An 18,386-nucleotide genomic window follows, 5' to 3' on the forward strand; every position below is an offset into this window, starting at 1 on the left:
TTAAGTTAATAAGCTGTAATGTACGGACTCTTTAAAAGAGCAGTAAACTTAATATCTTCTGCAAATGTACAGTGGCAGGGGTTGTGTATTGCAAAGATACAAAGAACAGTTCAGAGGCTGGAGTTCACTGATTGTTACCAGGTGAGGTCTGGGCCAGGAAAGCCTTGAGGAGTTTTCTGGGGAGGAAGACAGACTAGTGTGGCAGGGAGCTGCCACAGTCTAATCGCCAGCAAAGCTCACTCTTGCTGAGGCAGAGAGGTAATACAGTGGCTCACAGCTCTGAGTACCCCAGAAGAACGTTACACCCATGCATTCCCCTGGGAAACTGACACACAAAGATAATGTAATCTCTTTCCAGCAGCAAGTCTAGCCTAAAGCATAGGCACTATTATAGAGACAGCGGAAGTGATATTTCTCAGGTCTCCGGAAAATTCATTTTACTGTGTGACATTTTTCAGTAGCTATGGATCAGTTGCCATTGCAATTCACCACTGCTGTTTTCCATAGCACAGTCTGCTGCAGAGGCTATAGTCCAACAGCCATTTCCATCTTGCGGAGCACCCACCAGCTGCTAAGTGTCTATTTCTGAGGCTATTGTGGCCCCAGCTGCTGGAAGGGAAAAGGAGCTTTCTCTAGTCTTCCTCCTCCCTTCCCCCACCAGCGTCTCCTGACATATGTTTGGGTAGTGGGTAGGCGCTGCTTCTTTTTCTTTCTCCCAGTCTCCGCTACTTAGAGCTCTTCATGAGGGAAGAGGATATAGTGTCTGCCTTAATAAGCAGGAGCAGAGTAAACCTGGCATGACTTTTCTCAGTGGAACTGCTGCCCATGTGGTTGAGAACAGTGTCAGTAAAACCAAGAACCACATTACTTTCACTTTGCTGCTGCTCAGGAAAACCATGAGCAGCAGCAGAGACACTGAAACTTGGTGTAGGCTCAGGAAAAGAGCACTGCCTTGGTTCATGTTTTGAAGGCTATTTTCCCAGCCCTGAGCTAGAAACAATTAAAATTTAAATTCTGCAGAAATTGCTTGGGAAAACTTCCCTCCCACTTGACACTGGTGAGTGGATTATTTTTTAAACCCTGGCTTAATTAACATTTGGAATACACTTTGAGATCCTCGGTTGAAGATGCTATAGAACTGTATGCAGTGTTGTTAATGACCAAGGCTAATTGAAACTGAGAGAACCTTTGGGGAGACTATGGAAAAAAGTTGCTGGAGCATTCTCTGATTGAAAATGCACACAAATGAAACTGCCCAACTTCATGGACTCTCTTTCTGAAAGAACACTGAGCTTGAGAATATATTTAATGAGACTACTTGCTTTGTGCATTCTAACTGCCAGTTATTTAAAAAAATGACACTAACAAGGCATTGCTAAAAAATCTAACAAACCTCTAAACAGAATTTAAATATGATGGAAAACTAACTTTTTTTTTTTTAGCTGCATGATTAACAAATGGACAGATAGTTAACTCTCCTGTACCTTGAACCTTGAAATATAAATTCACCCCATGTTTTTTTTTTTTTTTCCCCTCCCTCTTTCAAAATAGAACTGGTAAATCAATTATAGCTTAATGAGAGAAGCTTGTTCTTTGATATTTTTGTGTGATAGTGAAGTGACAAATTCTTCAGTACACCTTCCCAGTTTCCCTTAATACTGATTTTTTTAAGGGCACTGGAAATAGTGTCTGGTTTTTCATATTATGAAGAGTTTGAGCCAATCGTATAGGCCAGAGTTGGAATCGGGACTGGACAGCAGCATTTAACACAACGTCTTATACTGTAGAAAAATCCCACCTACAACTAATGTGAGATGCTATAAGAATTAAAGAAATACCAAGACTGGGGAGGCAACAGGATCTAGGGGGTGAGGCACTGGACAGGGGAAGGGGCAGTAGCGTAGCTAGCGTGGTGCAGGGGAAGCAGTCACTTCCCCTCACCCCTTTTCCCAAAAGCGGCGCCAGCTGGGCTGGTGCCGGGGGCAGCACTGCCGGAGGAGCCATGGGGGGCGGCAGGCGTAGCCGGATGAGAGAGGGGGCCGGCTTCTCGGCCATCGCGCCCCACGCAGCCCCAACATCGCCGCAGGCGCAGCCACCTCCTGCGGTGGCTCAGGGCTCGGCGGCCAAGCGCTCCCCGCCCGGAGCTGGGATCCACCCGCGGTGTGGGGCTGGGATCGGCCGGGGACAGGCGGCGGTGCAGGACAAAACGTGAGCGGCGGGGGTCCAGTGCCTTGCACTGGGGGGTCCCTTCCGGGCGAGGGGCTCCCCGGGCCTGCAGGGCAGGGGTGCAGGCCATGCTGTCTGGACGGGGGGGGGCCCTGGTGCAGCGCAGAAGCCTGGAGCCCTGGGTGGGGGGGACAGGACCCCACGGGTGAGGGCGGGCGGCACAGACTGGCAGGGGACACCTGCAGAGCAGGCTGGGCACGAGAAACTCTCCCAGGACCGTGGGGAGACGGGGGTATCTGCACCCCCAGGGAGCCCACAGGAGTCCTGAGCTGGGCCCCGGGGTTAATGGGGGGGGGGGGGAGAATGGGAGGAGCACCTTTTTTCTGTTTGCTCCCCCTACACTCAGACCCTCACTACGCCACTGGGAAGGGGTGTATGTCAGTAGACCTGGGTTCTAGTTGCAACTCTGCTATTGACCTGATGCATGACTTTAGGTAAGTCACTTCACCTCTGTTCTTGTTTTTTGTCTTGTATACTGAGGATAAGAGACAGTTCTTGCCCTGAAGAACTTACAATCTAACACACTGGAGCACTCCAATACAAATAGCTAATGGTAATAATGAGTTTCCTTTCTACATTACTAACCTATCTGGGTTGGAGGACTCTGGACTAGAGGTAAACAATTCTTTTTCTTACTCTCAATCTTTGATGTTTCCTCAGACTCCTTTTTCCCTTGAAAAGCAGTTAAAAATGGGAGCTTAAATGCAGAACCAACGCAAGGGACTAAATGACTTAATATATCTGGAACCAGTGAAATTTCAGATGGCCATTAATGAAAATGAAACAGTTTTGCTAGTGAACATTCTGCTAGTGAGTGAAATGAAATGGGAAAGCAATGAAGTCTGTATTTAAAAAAAAAAACAAAAAAAACCCAGATGGCTCATGGCAAACTCAGGGAACAGATTTAATCCCATAGAACTTGAATGCATATGCACTCAGAATAGACTATTAATCAGCGTATTGTGGAATAGCATAGCCCTCGGATGTCAGAGCAATATGCTGATCTAGTTCAAAAACCAACACCCCCTTCCCCTGCCACCTCCAAAAAAAACCCAACCCCATTCTGGAAATGCTGGGTTCACCTGATGAGAGGTGATTGGAAAACACATTACAATTTGAGAGGCATTTCACATAGTGGCAAGAGAATGGGAATTCAGTCACCTGATTGTCAGCAGGAGCTTGTCTACATTTGAAATGCTACAAGAGCACAGCTTCAGCCATCCACATTGAAGCACTACTGTGGCCTGCTACCTACGCTGAGGGGAGGGGTTCTCCCTTGGGCTAGGTAATCTACCTCCCCGAGAGGTGGGAGCTTAGGTCAATGGAAGAATTCCTCCATGGATTTTTCACACCTCTGAGGGTGAGTGATGTAGCTGAGTCAACTTTTTCCATGTAGACCAGGCCTCAGAAATTCTCAAGCAAATATGTTTGGCTGAGAAAACAATGCAGACTGTTAAAAGGCTACTGGGGAAAGGAAGACTGAGAAATGAGCTGCCACCCCTACAGCTTTAGGGTCTTGGAGTAGACATTAGCACTATAGGCCAATAAGGCTCCCCAGCACTTGTGGTAAATCATTCATGCAAAGCATACACAGGGTCTCACTAGTAGTTGGAGCAAAAATATCCAGCCAGGACAAAGCTACATTATGACAGATCTGTAAAGTTCCCTAGAAGCTGAATATAAGTGAATCTGTTGATCTACAAAGCTCTGATGGGAAATGTAAAGCTATTGTGAACAGCACATTGTAAATATTCCACATTTGTACAGAACTGAAACACCCTAGAGTACAATTCTCAGATGAAATGTGACAGCTGAAAAGAGCAAGGGAAGAAGTAATGAAGGGGAGACAAGATTGTGGCTTTCATGGGCTGCCCACTAGCTCCCAGTAAAGTCCCGCCCCCCCCGGGCACGAGTGCAGAGCAGGACTCTACAGGTGCATACGGAAGCCTGGCTTAGCAATAGCTTCTACAAGAGACACTGCAAATGTCAACAGCAGCTGTTTCTCAAGTCTATCCCTGCCCCCTTCACACACAAGTCACGGTCCCCCCAACATGTGCTGGGTGTATGAAAAGGTTTCAAGGCAGAGGGGAAGGAGTATGGTGACCCAGGGGAGGCCGCATGATCCAGTGAATAAAACACAAGCCTGGGATTAAGGAGACCTGGCTTCTGGCCCTCATCCTGTCTCTGCCTCTCTGTATGATCTTGAGTGAGCCATTTAAACATCAGTGCCCCAGTTTCCCCATCTGTAAAATGGGGATAATAACGTTTGTCTTCATTGGTAAAGCACTTAGAGATCTACAGAAAAAGTACTCTAGGAGAGCTAAATGTTACTTATTAACTTTTCCCTCTCCCCTCAAGTAGTTACTAGCCAAGTTCAGCTGGCATTTGTACTTGGTCATCCCCTTTGAGACATCTAGCAAAAGGAAGTGTCCTAGCACAACAAAAAGTTTCAACAGCTCTGTTTTGAATTCTTTGGTAGCTGGGCTGTAACTAGGGTGGGGTGAGCAGAGCAGCTGCCCAGGATACAGAGCCTCTGGGGGTGCAAAAATGGGGCAGCACACAGGATCAGAGGCACAGGGGTGTCAGCCCCCACCCTTGCAAGATCAGGGCCAGTGGCATCCAGCCAGAGCCCAAGGTGTTCAGGGCCCCCCCCTCCCTGCTGGATCGTGGAGCAGGTTCCCCAGCACTAAGAGCCTGGTGCAGTGGCAGGGTGCTGACTGCCAGCTTGGCTCCTACGGAGCATGCTCACTGCTCATGAACATCTGGTCAAACTGCTGCCCTTGCTGGGAATTAAAGTTAAAGGGGGGAATGGGCAGGGTCTGAGCGGGGGTGGAAACTGACTGCGTGGGGTGGGGGGTGTCAAATGGCAGGAAGCAGGGACAGGAGAGGGGCTGAGGAGCAAAATTTGGGGTAGGAGTCAGGGTTCAGCCCAGGGTTGAGGTACTGCCAGATAGTGGCAGAGGGGGTAACAGTTACCCTGATGGGATGAGCCACCTGCCCCGTTGGGGAAAAAAGGGGGCAGGGGGACAGAACGGTTTCCATGCTTAGGAGAAAGTGGTTGGAGAAGAAAAATTAAGAAGTCCTGGGTTGCTTGTGATTTACAGCTAGTGAAAGCCACAGTAGAAACAAAGAAGTAAACATTGCACAAGTAAAACATGCCTTTTTAGTCACTAGTCAGTAGGGATAAAACACATCCTGCTCTCTGCTTTAGGAGTGTTTTCCTGTTACTGTGACCTACCCTTACTTGTTGCTTCCCCCACCTGAGCCAATCCTTATTACGGAGCAGAATAAGGAGCCTCCCTCTGATCCATTGTTATAATGCTCCAGTATCTTGCCAGCAAGGTGCACTCACACATCAGGGAACTGGCACCTTCACGGCACAATGGCCCCAGATGCCAAACACAACTTGGCTTCTCTTTTAAAAGGTCTCTAATTTTGGGCTAGGGACAATTTTCAGTTGTATCCAGACAGACAATAATACAGGCCATTTACTGCATTGATTGCAGATCTGGATTGGGGCTGCTGGTAAGATATACACTGGCGAAGCAGCACGTCTACTGTGACCTGTGCTTGTAGCATTCTGGGCTGTGACCCAACCATCTGTTCCTGGTACCCTTTATGGACTGGGGCCTTCACCTCAGCGATATGTCCATCCAGTCACTGTAACCACGGCATTGGCACTCTCATGCTGAAGCACAGCATAGTCTGATTTCACGATCACCATTGCCATATATGTTCCTCTGTCTCCACGCTTAGGTGTGAGGAGGATACTATAGGGATGTTAAAGGATTGTGTGAAAAGTAATGTGGCAATTAAGAGTATCATACAGTAGCTTTATTGTCTACATACTGTATTGATATGCAAAAATAAATGCATTATCATTTCTCTAATATTCTAACTCCTTATCTAAAACACCCCACAAGGGGTGCAAAGATGCTTGCGCCACTTGCCCAGGGTGCTAAAATGCCTAGATATAGCTCTGTTGGGTAGTTCCAACAGGCTGCAGTGAGCCAATGAGGGTGTAGTTAGCACTAATAAGTGACCTATTAATCACTTACATTTACACAGATCTGTTAAGTAAAGCATCCCAGAGTGTTGGCGAGGGAGAAATCAAGAGAGTGAAATAAAAAAGGCATATCTAGGGTTTTGATTTAAACAGTGTCAGCAAATACTCTCAAAAAGAAGAAAACCCTTCCACCACAGGACTGTAGCCAGAAAACTGCACTTAAAGTATTGAAGTCTTGACTTGAAAAGCATCTCAACAGCAATAAATGCATAGGGAAATATATTGGAAAGACAGCCTGCTGGCTCAGCTTGTAGGACAGACAGCAGGCCCAAGTTCAAACCGGACCTCGGTGTTACTTCTGTAAATTTGGCATTCCCTAGAGAAGGCAAATCCAATCTGCAATGCCTGTAATAGTGCTGCTAATAATTCACACTTCAAGTGCTTTCCACCTGTGCTCTCCATGCACTTTACAAAACATTCATTTATCTGCAGCAACTGTGAGGGAAAAGTCAACAATGTAAGAAACTAACGAGTGTGCACACACCACTCTGAACTATGTATCTCGGCGTCATCAGCCGTGTACTGCTGATAGATTCTCTTTCAGTTTTAGGTGCAGAAGAACCTGCACTGTAGGGCTTCAGTTATCATGAAGGGAGTTGCCCTGGAATGCAGTACAGGGGCAGCCAGGATATCCTAGATGGCCCCAAATATTCCAGACTGTAATCCTGGTTTTACAGATGGAGAAACTAAGGCGAAGAGTTTAAGTGAGATGCCGAAAGTGACACAGCTTGGCCAAGCATAAACCCAGAGCTCCTGCCTCCCACACACTAACCAAAAGACTCAACTTTCCTTTGCAGCTAGCTATCAAATGAGTTAATTTTGTAAAGAACAGAACTATTCTGCCTCACTTACCTAAATAGGCTAAATGCCTTGATATTAATGATGGGAGAATGTTAAAAGGATAATCAGATTGGAGGCTGTGCAGTCATTGCAATTCTGTATGGCCGCTGCATGTTTAAAGCAAAAAAAGAGTAGCCCTTTTTTCCCCATACAGCAACTCTAATGGAAGAAAATACAAGAGCACTAAACATTGCTTTTAGCACTCGATATAGAATATTCATAACACAGGTAGAATGAAAAATGGGGATAGGGAAGTGGAAAGAAAATGAGAGAGAAATTTTGAATCTCCAGCAAGCTTTCATTTGAGTTCTGGGCAACTGTACATGTAGATTTATTTTATCCAAACTGAGTTTGCCTATGCTTAGCTCATATCCTTACTTGTTTTAGTTGAGTGGCTAAGCTACATAAGGAAGACATTAGTAACCAAGAGGTGGTGCTTTGTTTAGGAAGTTCTGAGGCAGATGTGATACAAAATGGAAATTCATCCCAAAGCAAGGACCTGAATTTCCAACTCTGGAATCAAGTTATTCATAACACAGGAGAGAGAGCTGAGCCAATACTGTAACCTATAAATGAATGTGCCTCAAGTGTGCTTTAGCATCTTTTTATGTTCCATGAAGTTTCTAATGAATTAGTTTGCTGGCAGGAATATTACCCTGACAGCAAACTATGAACGCATATTGCAGAATATTCATAGAGAATGAATGCTGAACCTGTAAACGCGAATATTTGTTTACACCAACATCTGATTCAGAGTTCTGCTCATCCAATCAGGGAGCAGACCAAAACCACATGATCATTCTGAACAGCTCAAATGTCAAATACTGAATGCTAGCAACAAACTCATCGGTGAGCTACACACCAAGAATTGTTCACAGAAATGATTCAGTGAATAACTACAAAAAACAAATGTGAGCAAGTTGACCTGTTTGTAGCTCAGTCCTCTTCTGCCTACAGTGGCCCAATTAGTTGAATTACATTAAATTTCCTTATATACAAAACATATAGTGGCAAATTCTGCCCACAGGCAAGTGACCATTGTTCCCACTGAGATCACTGTACATGTGTGTGTCAGGGTGAAATTTGGCCCCTTGTTGTTACAGGAATTTGTGCTGCATTTGCCTGCATATGGGAGCTTCTTTTTTGAGAATACACAGGAGGAAGCTTGGTCACCCATTAATTACACTGGTCTACAATTTTTGACAAGTTGTCTGCTTCAGAGATAAAATGTGCTATTTATTATGTATTTTGATGTGCTGAATTCAAATATGACAATTAAAACAACTGATTGGCTACAGTTTCTAAGATATTTAAGTTTTTACATTTTATGTCTATGTATATTGTGTAGATTTAATCAAATTGTAAACCTAGGTCTTTTCACGTGTTTATGGTTGCTTTATATGATATTTCACCTGTCCTGTTTATGTAACACTTTAAAAATCAGCAAAAGGGTTATATAAATACAATTTATTATGAAACAAAAGGCAAAAAACTATTATGTACATAGTTTAGTCCTCTTCAGTGTCAACTCGGCGCTTCTTGGCTTGTCTCTTGTATTCATTAAATGGAGCATCTCTTGTCACTGTCCAGCAATAGTCTGCAAGCATTGATGGGCTCCATTTGCCCTGACAGCGTTTCTCCATTGTTGCAATGTCCTGGTGAAATCACTCACCGTGCTTGTCATTCACTTCTCTGCAGTTCGGTGGAAAAAAAAAAAAAAATCTAGAGGAGAGTGCAAAAAGTGCATCTTTAGTGACATGTTGCAACCAAGACTTTTGTATGCCTTGAGGAGGTTTTCCCACCAACAACCTGTAGTTGTCTGCCTTGTTGTTTCCGAGAAAATTTATTGCCACTAACTGGAAGGCTTTCCATGCAGTCTTTTCCTTGCCACGCAGTGCATGGTCAAATGCATCATCTCGAAGTTGTTCACAAATCTGAGGACCAACAAAGACACCTTCCTTTATCTTAGCTTCACTTAACCTTGGAAATTTTCCACGGAGGTCCTTGAAAGCTGCTTGTGTTTTGTCAATGGCCTTGACAAAGTTCTTCATCAGACCCAGCTTGATGTGTAAGGGTGGTAACAAAATCTTCCTTGATTCAACAAGTGGTGGATGCTGAACACTTTTCCTCCCAGGCTCCAATGACTGTCAGAGTGGCCAATCTTTCTTGATGTAGTAGGAATCTCTTGCACGACTATCCCATTCGCACAGAAAACAGCAGTACTTTGTGTATCCAGTCTGCAGACCAAGCAAGAGAGCAACAACCTTCAAATCGCCACAAAGCTGCCACTGATGTTGGTCATAGTTTATGCACCTCAAAAGTTGTTTCATGTTGTCATAGATTTCCTTCATATGGACTGCATGACCAACTGGAATTGATGGAAAACATTGCCATTATGCAGTAAAACAGCTTTAAGACTCCTCTTCGATGAATTAATGAACAGTTTCCACTCATCTGGATTGTGAACGATGTTGAAGGCTGCCATCACACCATCGATGATGTTGCAAGCTACAAGATCACCTTCCATGAAGAAGAATGGGACAAGATCCTTTTGATGGTCACGGAACATGGAAACCCTAACATCACCTGCCAGGAGATTCCACTGCAGTAGTCTGGAGCCCAACAGCTCTGCCTTACGCTTGGGTAGTTCCAAATCCCTGACAAGGTTATTCAGTTCACTTTGTGATATGAGGTGTGGTTCAGAGAAGGAGGATGGGAGAAAATGTGGGTCCTGTGACATTGATGGTTCAGGACCAGAAGTTTCAGTTGAGTCAGATGAGGAAGAGGAGGAGAGTGATTCTGGTGCATCAGGAACTGGCAGTCCTTCTCCGTGGGGTACTGGGCATATAGCTGATGGAATGTTTGGATAATGCACAGTCCACTTTTTCTTCTTTGACACACCTTTCCCAACTGGAGGCACCATGCAGAAGTAACAATTGCTGGTATGATCTGTTGGCTCTCTCCAAATCATTGGCACTGCAAAAGGCATAGATTTCCTTTTCCTGTTCAACCACTGGCGAAGATTTGTTGCACAAGTGTTGCAGCATATGTGTGGGGCCCACCTCTTGTCCTGATCTCCAATTTTGCAGCCAAAATAAAGGTGATAGGCTCTCTTAACCATAGTGGTTATACTGCGCTTTTGTGATGCAAAAGTCACTTCACCACAAACATAGCAGAAGTTATCTGCACTGTTCACACAAGTACGAGGCATCTCTGCTCACTTTGGCTAAACAGAAATGTGTCCTTTTGCAAAATCAAACACTGACAAATAAGAGAGGACGACACTGTATGATTTCTAGAGCTGCTATAGGGCAATTTGTTCAGCAGAGTGATGTAAGCTTCGTTATGATTGCATCATCCATGACTTCTAGGAATAACATGATGCAATTCATATCATGTATGACGCAGTACCAGCTTCAGATTGAATCATTCATTGTTTTGCCTAAAAAGCAAGTATTGTCCAAACCCAGTCATAGATTTATTCATAGATCCAGTCAAAGATGTATTTTAGTCATTTCTGGTTTAAATTGAGATCCCTTCCCTTTATAACTCACTTATCCTCTGCCATTCCCAAGTCAAGGGTCGCATATACTGACCCAATAGCATATCTTGAAAACTAGAGCCAATCAACAATTTTAAGCATCATTTTTGTTCTCAGTGACCCAGAATTAGTAAAGTTTGACTACATTTATTTCAGAAGCATTTTGGCTGTAGAACAGTGTTGCCTATCAATAGGCTTTTGTTTATGTTGGCAGACTTGGTGATGTGGTGGGAGGGAGACATGGAACTTTCCTCTTATCTGGATCTATGATCTCTTTATATGAAACAGCTAAAAACCATTTTTTGGTACATTAAGAAAATTACTGCTTTACTCCTTCACAAAACAGCAGAGAGTCACCAAATAAGTGTTTGGCTTCTGCAAGGCCTTTGTGAATGTGTTGGAGAGCTAGGTGACAGTGCTGAACATGGTACTTAGTCTGTAGTTGCTACTGTAATTGGCAAAATCCTGTATGTTTTCTGTTTTGTAATGAATGTTCATGCTTCTCAATGTTCATTCTCACCCCTTCCTAAGGGCTCTCTCACCCAGTCATTTTAATATAATGATGAATGAGTCACAATGGAAAGGACCTAAAGGCTGTTAAGAAGATTCTGGTTGTTATTTGGATGCAAGTCAGGCATGAATGTCAACTTCATAATTGTAAGAGCATCTGGGTCTGATCCTCTGAGGTGCCGAGTGTCCTCTGCTTCCACTGACTTGTCCATTTAAAGACTGCATTAATGGAGAAGATTAGGGGATAAAATCCAATTACAGCTCAGCGTATCTGAAATCCTGGCATGTCTGCTGTCTTATCAGGTTTTTTGGATAGATCTGTGAACTTTATTCTTCTGTCTCTGTCCCTATTATTCTTCAATAATAACCTGGAAGGAGCGTTCTCCTTGGAGACTAAGGACACTACCGCTGTACTGCATGTTGCCTTCCAAAAGGCAGTGAGTGGAAACTTCCAAGGTTGCTACACAACGTAAACAGCCCTGGGCACTGGGGACCCATGCAGCTGCTGACACATGGCGCAGGAATACCATGGGAGTTGTAGTTCTATGTGTGGAGAGCCATTCCCTCTCTCTCCTCTCTATGAGGCCCCTCAGAGCCTGGGAACACAGGCAAAAGACAACCCCCCTCCCATCCCCAACACACACACTTCCCCTGCTTGAGTGCCCCCCACAGCTTCTCTGCCACCCAGTCTCTCCCCAGGCCTGCCTTTGGAGCTTGGCCACCTTTCAGCCATGCCAACCAGGACGGCGGGGGTGGGTGGTTGGACTGGACAGGGAACCCTTGCCTGGGCCTGCTGTGACAGAGAAAGCTGCTGCTGGAAGTATATGATTCTAGTTTTCTCCCAATTCCTTTGCCAACATATTGCACCACTGAAAATGCAGACCTTTATTTCCAGCTAACCTGTCTTACAGAATAAAATTCTTTCTTGGAGAGCTATCCAAATAGTCTACACCATTGGTGACGCCAGCCAGAGTTTTCAAAAGTGCTCGGCCCTCACAATAGGGGCCATTCCCCCCCCTCCCCCATCATCTAGGCACCAACATAAGTGGCTCTTCCAAAAAATCTAGCTCAAAATATTTTATAACAGACCCAGCCAGAAGCCTTAAAGTTTACTTACACTCAAGCTCTTATGTTTTCTTCAGGTAATATCAGATTTTATGTCTTGGAGGGTAGGAGGGGGAACCTAATATACTGGCCACAGAATGCAGGCCATCAGGATGCTACACTTTGACTAATTCTATTACATATATGGATACAACTTAAACTGTCTGATATATGCAGTGTTATACTTGGAGGAAAAAAATGATCTAATTAAAGAACAGGAGAGATTCCTCAGATATCTTTTGAGATGGAGATATTCCCTATTGCTGCAGTTTGGCTTTTTTTTTTTTTTTTTTTTTAAATGCATTTAAGGCTGGCAGCCAGCTGGATAGTTCCAGAAATGGAAACCCTCTGTTTAGCCACGGAACAGGTCTAGCATGGGTAGTGGCAGTACAAGCTTCCTTTGATGGTACTAGAAACGGGCCTCTAATCCATTCTGGAGCTACCATCCACAGGGGTCAGAGAGGCCTGGTTCAGCCTCCAGAGCCCATTTAATCCTCAGCCTCTGCTGAGACTGCCAGTAAAGCTGGAAATTTTGATGAGTCTTGTGCACACACCTAACTGCTAGAAATTGCACTGAGACAACCAACGTAGAACCTACCTGACAGATGAAACCAGTAGATGAGCACTGCCGAACCCACAGGCTGAATTTCCGCTTTTTCCTTTTGCGTAGCTCCCGCTCTGTGCATGTGGCAATGAAAACTGGGTCCTCATCGATCAGCGGTTCATGTAGCACCTATGATCAAAATAAGTACATTACTTTGGTTAGAAGTAACAGTACTGTAAAGTCTCCCAAGGCAATGTTATCTCTGTCATGATTGCACTTGCCACCCCATAAGAGAAAGAAATGCTACTTTTGCTCGGTTCTCTCATCTAGCAGAAGCACTATGGCCCATCACCACAAGCCAAAATGCTCTCTTGAGCATTGAGGACTATGTGAAAGAAGTGAGGTCCTTAGGAGTCTGTCCCTTGGTCTATCCACCCTAATTTTTATTGTCCCCAATGTTGACATTAGACTGCATTCATGTCCTCATCACAATGTTATATGCCTCTCCAGGTGATTTATAATGTGAAACTATCCAATGAGAACTTCAAATACATGCTTATTCATAAAATATTATTTTGCAGAGCGTTTTTTGTGCCAATTATATCCTACAGTATTTTGCAGGTTTAAATGACAGTTATTGAGCAAAAAATAAACAGCAGAGGGGGAGAGAAATTAAAGAGGTACTCAAGGGAGATAAAGATGCTATCTGAAGCCACTTGAGAAAAGATGGAGATGAAGGAATTTTGTTCCCGATGCTAGGAACTGCAGAGGAGAAGGCTCTTTCACAGAATCTCACTGCTACTGGTGCAAGGACAGACAGGAAGCTGGGGCTAGATGAGCAGGGACAGGAATATAAAGAGGTAAGTTCTATGATGCAGACTGGAGCAAGTCTATGGTGTGTTTAAAAATGGGGCAATTTTGCACCAGCAACATAGCATGAATGGGGAGCCAGTAGAACTATCTGAGGATGTGGATTATATAGTTTGTGCTCCTTTAAGTGTGCATGAACAACAGCAGTAGCATTCTGTGTGTGCTGGGATGTGGGAAGGCTGTAAAAAGGAAGGTACAATAGTCATGCTGAGTGGAAACGAAGACATGAAGGTGGGACACTATACACATTTTCAAAGATTTGCACTGGTTGCAAATGGCTTCTATTAAACAAGACCATAAAAAAGTTTCCATACTGGAACAAGATAATTGATCCATCTAGTACACGGTTCTGACCGTGGCTAGTCCTGGAGGCCTCAGAGAAAGATCGAACAGACCTGACAGTCCACAGGCAACCTTAATTCCGGCACTTCCTACCTCGAATGTTTGACTCGGCAATCTTAATATTTCTTTTAACATAATTTTTTGTGTGGAATTCTTTACAAAGGTGGAGTTCCTTTAGTGCTCCAGGAGTTACTTACAGAAGAGTGTTCCTATAACTCCTATTGCCTTTTGGGCCGCCACTGTGGCCCAGGTTTTTCCAATGAAGGTATGCACAGTTGTGTAGTGTGAGGACAAACACCAAGAGCCATGCCGTAAACAGTAACTATAGAAATCCAGGACTAGGAAGTCCCTCTTTTATGAAGCACCCCCTGGAACACATCTTGGTCCTCTCTGGTAACTGTGGAGGATCAGGAACTCTATAACCATTACATATCTCCCTTTCTGGACGATAAAAAATAAATAAAACAAATTATCAACCTGTGTCAGTCTTATATATTTTTATTTTGTGTGCACACACACAATTCAACTTCAATTTAACAGGTGTATTCATCTGTATGCATTTAATTATATAAAAAAAATCAGGGCACTTTTCTTGCAATGCCACTGCTGCATTAAACATGGGGGGGGGAGGGGGTGTGGAGATATGGCACACCCCTGTGTAAAGTCACCTCAGAGGTAGCCACTTGTCTCTCAAAAATTAAAGTGGTTAAGACATCATTCCTTCAACCCAGAAGAGGCACACATGTTCTCAGGCCCGTGGCTGCTGCATGACTTCATTTAGACACACTCCAGGTTTTAATGGCTCATAAAACATTCACGGCACCATCTGAAAGCACTCTTGCAAAATGTACAGATTACCTACATAAATATAGATGCAGACGTGAAGAGGCATGCAAATTCTCCTGGCTTTTGGGGAAGCTGCAGTTGCCAGCCCACCTAGTGCCAGTTATCCCAAAATGACTGAACCTTCTTCTTCCTTTAGGATCAAGTCAACGTATAGTTTAAGTATACACAACACTTTGCACGTTTGTAGCAACTTTTCATTTGAGGATCTCAAAGCACATTGCAAATATTAATTCTCTCAACACTCCCTTGAGGTGGATATTTATACATATTTTGCAAATGGGGAAACAGATACAGAGAGGTTGTGACTTGCCCAACATCATCTCACTTAAACATCTGGTACAAACTTATATTCAATTAGAAGCCTTCCTAAAAAAGGGGGGGATGACAAAAAGGGGGGTTGATCAGTTATTTATTTCCCTTTTTCTAGTCTCTTAAACTGGCTATTGTTTAGTATTGTGAAGTGTGTGGGGGAGGTAAGGGGGGTGTACATGTACACACATCCTCTAGTGGGTTGAATCTGCACTGCATAATAGTACCACAGGTCCACTAAAAAAAACACGTGTACTCAAGTGGCAACAGATGAAGCATTGACCCCAGTAGTTGAGGCTCAAACCCCCTTCCCGCTGGCTTTTCCAGATAAAGGCAGTGATTTCTTTACATGCGTTTGTTGGGGAGGGATGGGATACCAAGGAAATTCTCCTGTCCTCCTAAACAATGTGAGCCAGATTCTCAGCTGCTTTAAAATCTGTGTAACTGAAGCTAATGGAACAACAACAGGATCTGGCTCTCTGTTAATTGGTTCTGTACTTTAAATAAACTTCCCAACCTGGGGCAGGGGTATTATTTCCTCTATGTACATTTCTGTTTGCATTATCATATGCTAAATATACCATAGTACAGAGGTAATTAACTAGTTTTTGTCAAGGTCCAAATTTCTTGTCAAAGTCCAGACTCCAGAGAGAAGAATACAAAAAACAATAACAATAATAAGTAAATAAGATTTCACTGTATGTTCAAAAGTATCTGGGGGGGTGTCTAGATTTGGCCCACGGTCCACGTGCTGACTACTCCTGCCACAGTACCATGCTCTGTTTACCTCATTCTTCAACTTTGGATATTAGCTTCCCCATCCCCTTGTACAAAAGGAGTTCACAAAATCTCCAAGTGTGATGTCTTCTGTGGCATATGCACCTCAAAAGAGAGCATGCAAAAGTTTAGCATTCATTTAAAAATATATGATGTGGATTTTGGGAGAGGAGACAGGAATTTGGGTCTCTGAAGAATGGTAAGCTGCCCCAATAACACATGTAATATGATGCCCCTGGATAGGTTATCGTCAGCAGGAATTGAAGGCATGACCTCAAGCATGAGCCTTTACTGCCGGAGCTAAAGAACCCAGGCTTCATAACTCCAAGGCTGTACCAGACTCACAAGCCTCTGTGGACTAGCAACAAGAAGGTGACAAGCACCACAACTTTAGCATTGATTACACAAACCATCCAATCAAAGCAACAGAAAGGAATTTAAAGGTAAGAACACACATCTGTTGGGGAGGTGGGGGTAGGGGGGAGAGGACCGACAGGAGATGGGCCTGTGCCAAAACCCCTGATTTGGGGGACCACTGGTTTGGGAATACTAGAAATCCAGATATGGATAAGAAGGCTGCAGCTTGGATACCAATTTTTTTAATTAAAGCCAGCCAATGAAAACATACTGGTGGACGCACAATTACCTTGGCTGCCTCAGGAAATGTCAACTCAAACCATCCAGAAACAAGTGACAGAATAAAAACCCCTAGGCACAAAATGGCCACCCCCCAAAGTTTTCCAAAAATCCCTGGATCAGAGAAAAGTGGTGGTGGTGGGGGGGGTGTTTCCACAATACAACTGCCATAGCTATAAACAGGACACATCCAACCGCCCATCAGAATGAGCTCTTTCTTGCCATTTCCCCTTGTATCTGTTCAACAGGATTAGTATTTATGTTTTCACTTGGCCCTTACATTCTGGATCTGACACTTAACCTTAATTATACCATCTGCACCCTGGGTGATTCCCAGTTAGAGGTTTTTTCCCCGCTCTCTTGCTTCAAGCTGGTGGAGCCCCGGTCCCTCAGGATATTGGGTATACAATTCCTTTGGACTCCACAGAGAGCTAGAACACTCAGCCCTTTGCAGGATCAGGTCTGGATTGTACTCCAGTAAGATACTTATTCCTGTGATTGTCTTACTATTTTTAAGAACAGACTTAAAATCTCTCTCTCGTGTCTAATTATTTTTGGTGTTTGATGTTCAGCTTGATATGGCTGAAGGATGCTTTATAAAAATCAATACACACATTGACAAGGGAGCCTAGGGGTGGGGGAAATGGGAGCTAAGAATGGCGGTCACCTTTAAAAAAAAAAAAAAAAAGGGGGGGGGGGAAAGAGTCTCTGTACAAAACAGAGCACAAATATACAGACTGCATGTGGAGATTCAGATGCTTAGTCATCGCAAACATGGTACAGGTGATTCTATTGATTAAGTTTTCAGACTTTGTAGGGGGAAAGGTATATGTGGGAGTCACATTACTTGCTAATGGGATTTGTGCTTTTCAAATGTCCCACAGGAATCCAGCGCTCCGAGCATTTACAAACACTGTGATCAAGCTTCTAAGCCCTTGATTTTCGCACCCACTGACGTCAATGGGTGGGATGCCCTTTCCTCAGAATGTTTTCTGTGTTTGATTTGCTGTTTTGCCTTGGCATCAGCGACACGGCGTAGCCTAACATGGAGGGTTCTAGCTCATGGCTCCTACCTCAAACTGATTAATGTTTGGACTGAGCTGCTGCACTGTCCTGAATTTTACAGCCACAATGGGTGGCTGGTATCTCCCTCTTCCCCTACAAAATAGGCAAATGTCCATTATTTGCTACTCAGCTCTATTTATTTTTAGCCACACTTCAATGGCAAAGTATTTTAAGATAAGATTTGCCATGCCGGGTCAGGTCATACATCCACCTAGTCTGGTATCTTACCTCTGATCATAGCCAATACCCAATGCTTCAGAGGAGGGCAAACACTCTTATAACACATCTCTTTTTTCAATACTATAGCACATGAAACAGACAAGAAAGAATGTCCTTTTGCTGCTCTCCACAATAGATCAGCTTTGCGCCCTGAAAGCATGAGCTTGATTAAAAGGTATTTCACGTAGAACATTTTGAATTACATTTGTTTTATTATTATTTTCCTAAACTCCCGTAGGTGGGAAATAGAATCGTCCACAGAGCTGTTTGCCATATTTAACATTTTGTGCCATGGATGGGAGAGTAAATGATATAAGTTGCGAGTATTTTAAGTTACATTTCCTTGATCTTGGTTTATTTGGTTATTTATCAGATTATGTGTCAATCAGATACGTAACGGTAACAATAATAGCACAGGTTTCCATGTTTGGTTTCTCAATGTCTTATATGAAACTTGCTCAGCTTACAAGCCTGAAGTCCCCCCCTCCCTC

At 43.9% G+C, this 18,386-nt stretch overlaps 1 protein-coding gene across 1 annotated transcript in view; it reads right to left on the reverse strand.

Moving 5' to 3' along the window:
* Positions 1-18,386, reverse strand: part of PGBD5 (piggyBac transposable element derived 5) — an 84,584-nt gene that overhangs the window by 26,579 nt on the left and 39,619 nt on the right. The window contains 1 exon segment of the mRNA XM_034765134.1: positions 12,886-13,020. Coding sequence (XP_034621025.1) covers positions 12,886-13,020 — 135 coding nt within the window.

Source organism: Trachemys scripta, chromosome 3 (genome assembly GCF_013100865.1).
Source record: "Trachemys scripta elegans isolate TJP31775 chromosome 3, CAS_Tse_1.0, whole genome shotgun sequence".
In the NCBI taxonomy this organism is placed as follows: domain Eukaryota; kingdom Metazoa; phylum Chordata; order Testudines; family Emydidae; genus Trachemys; species Trachemys scripta.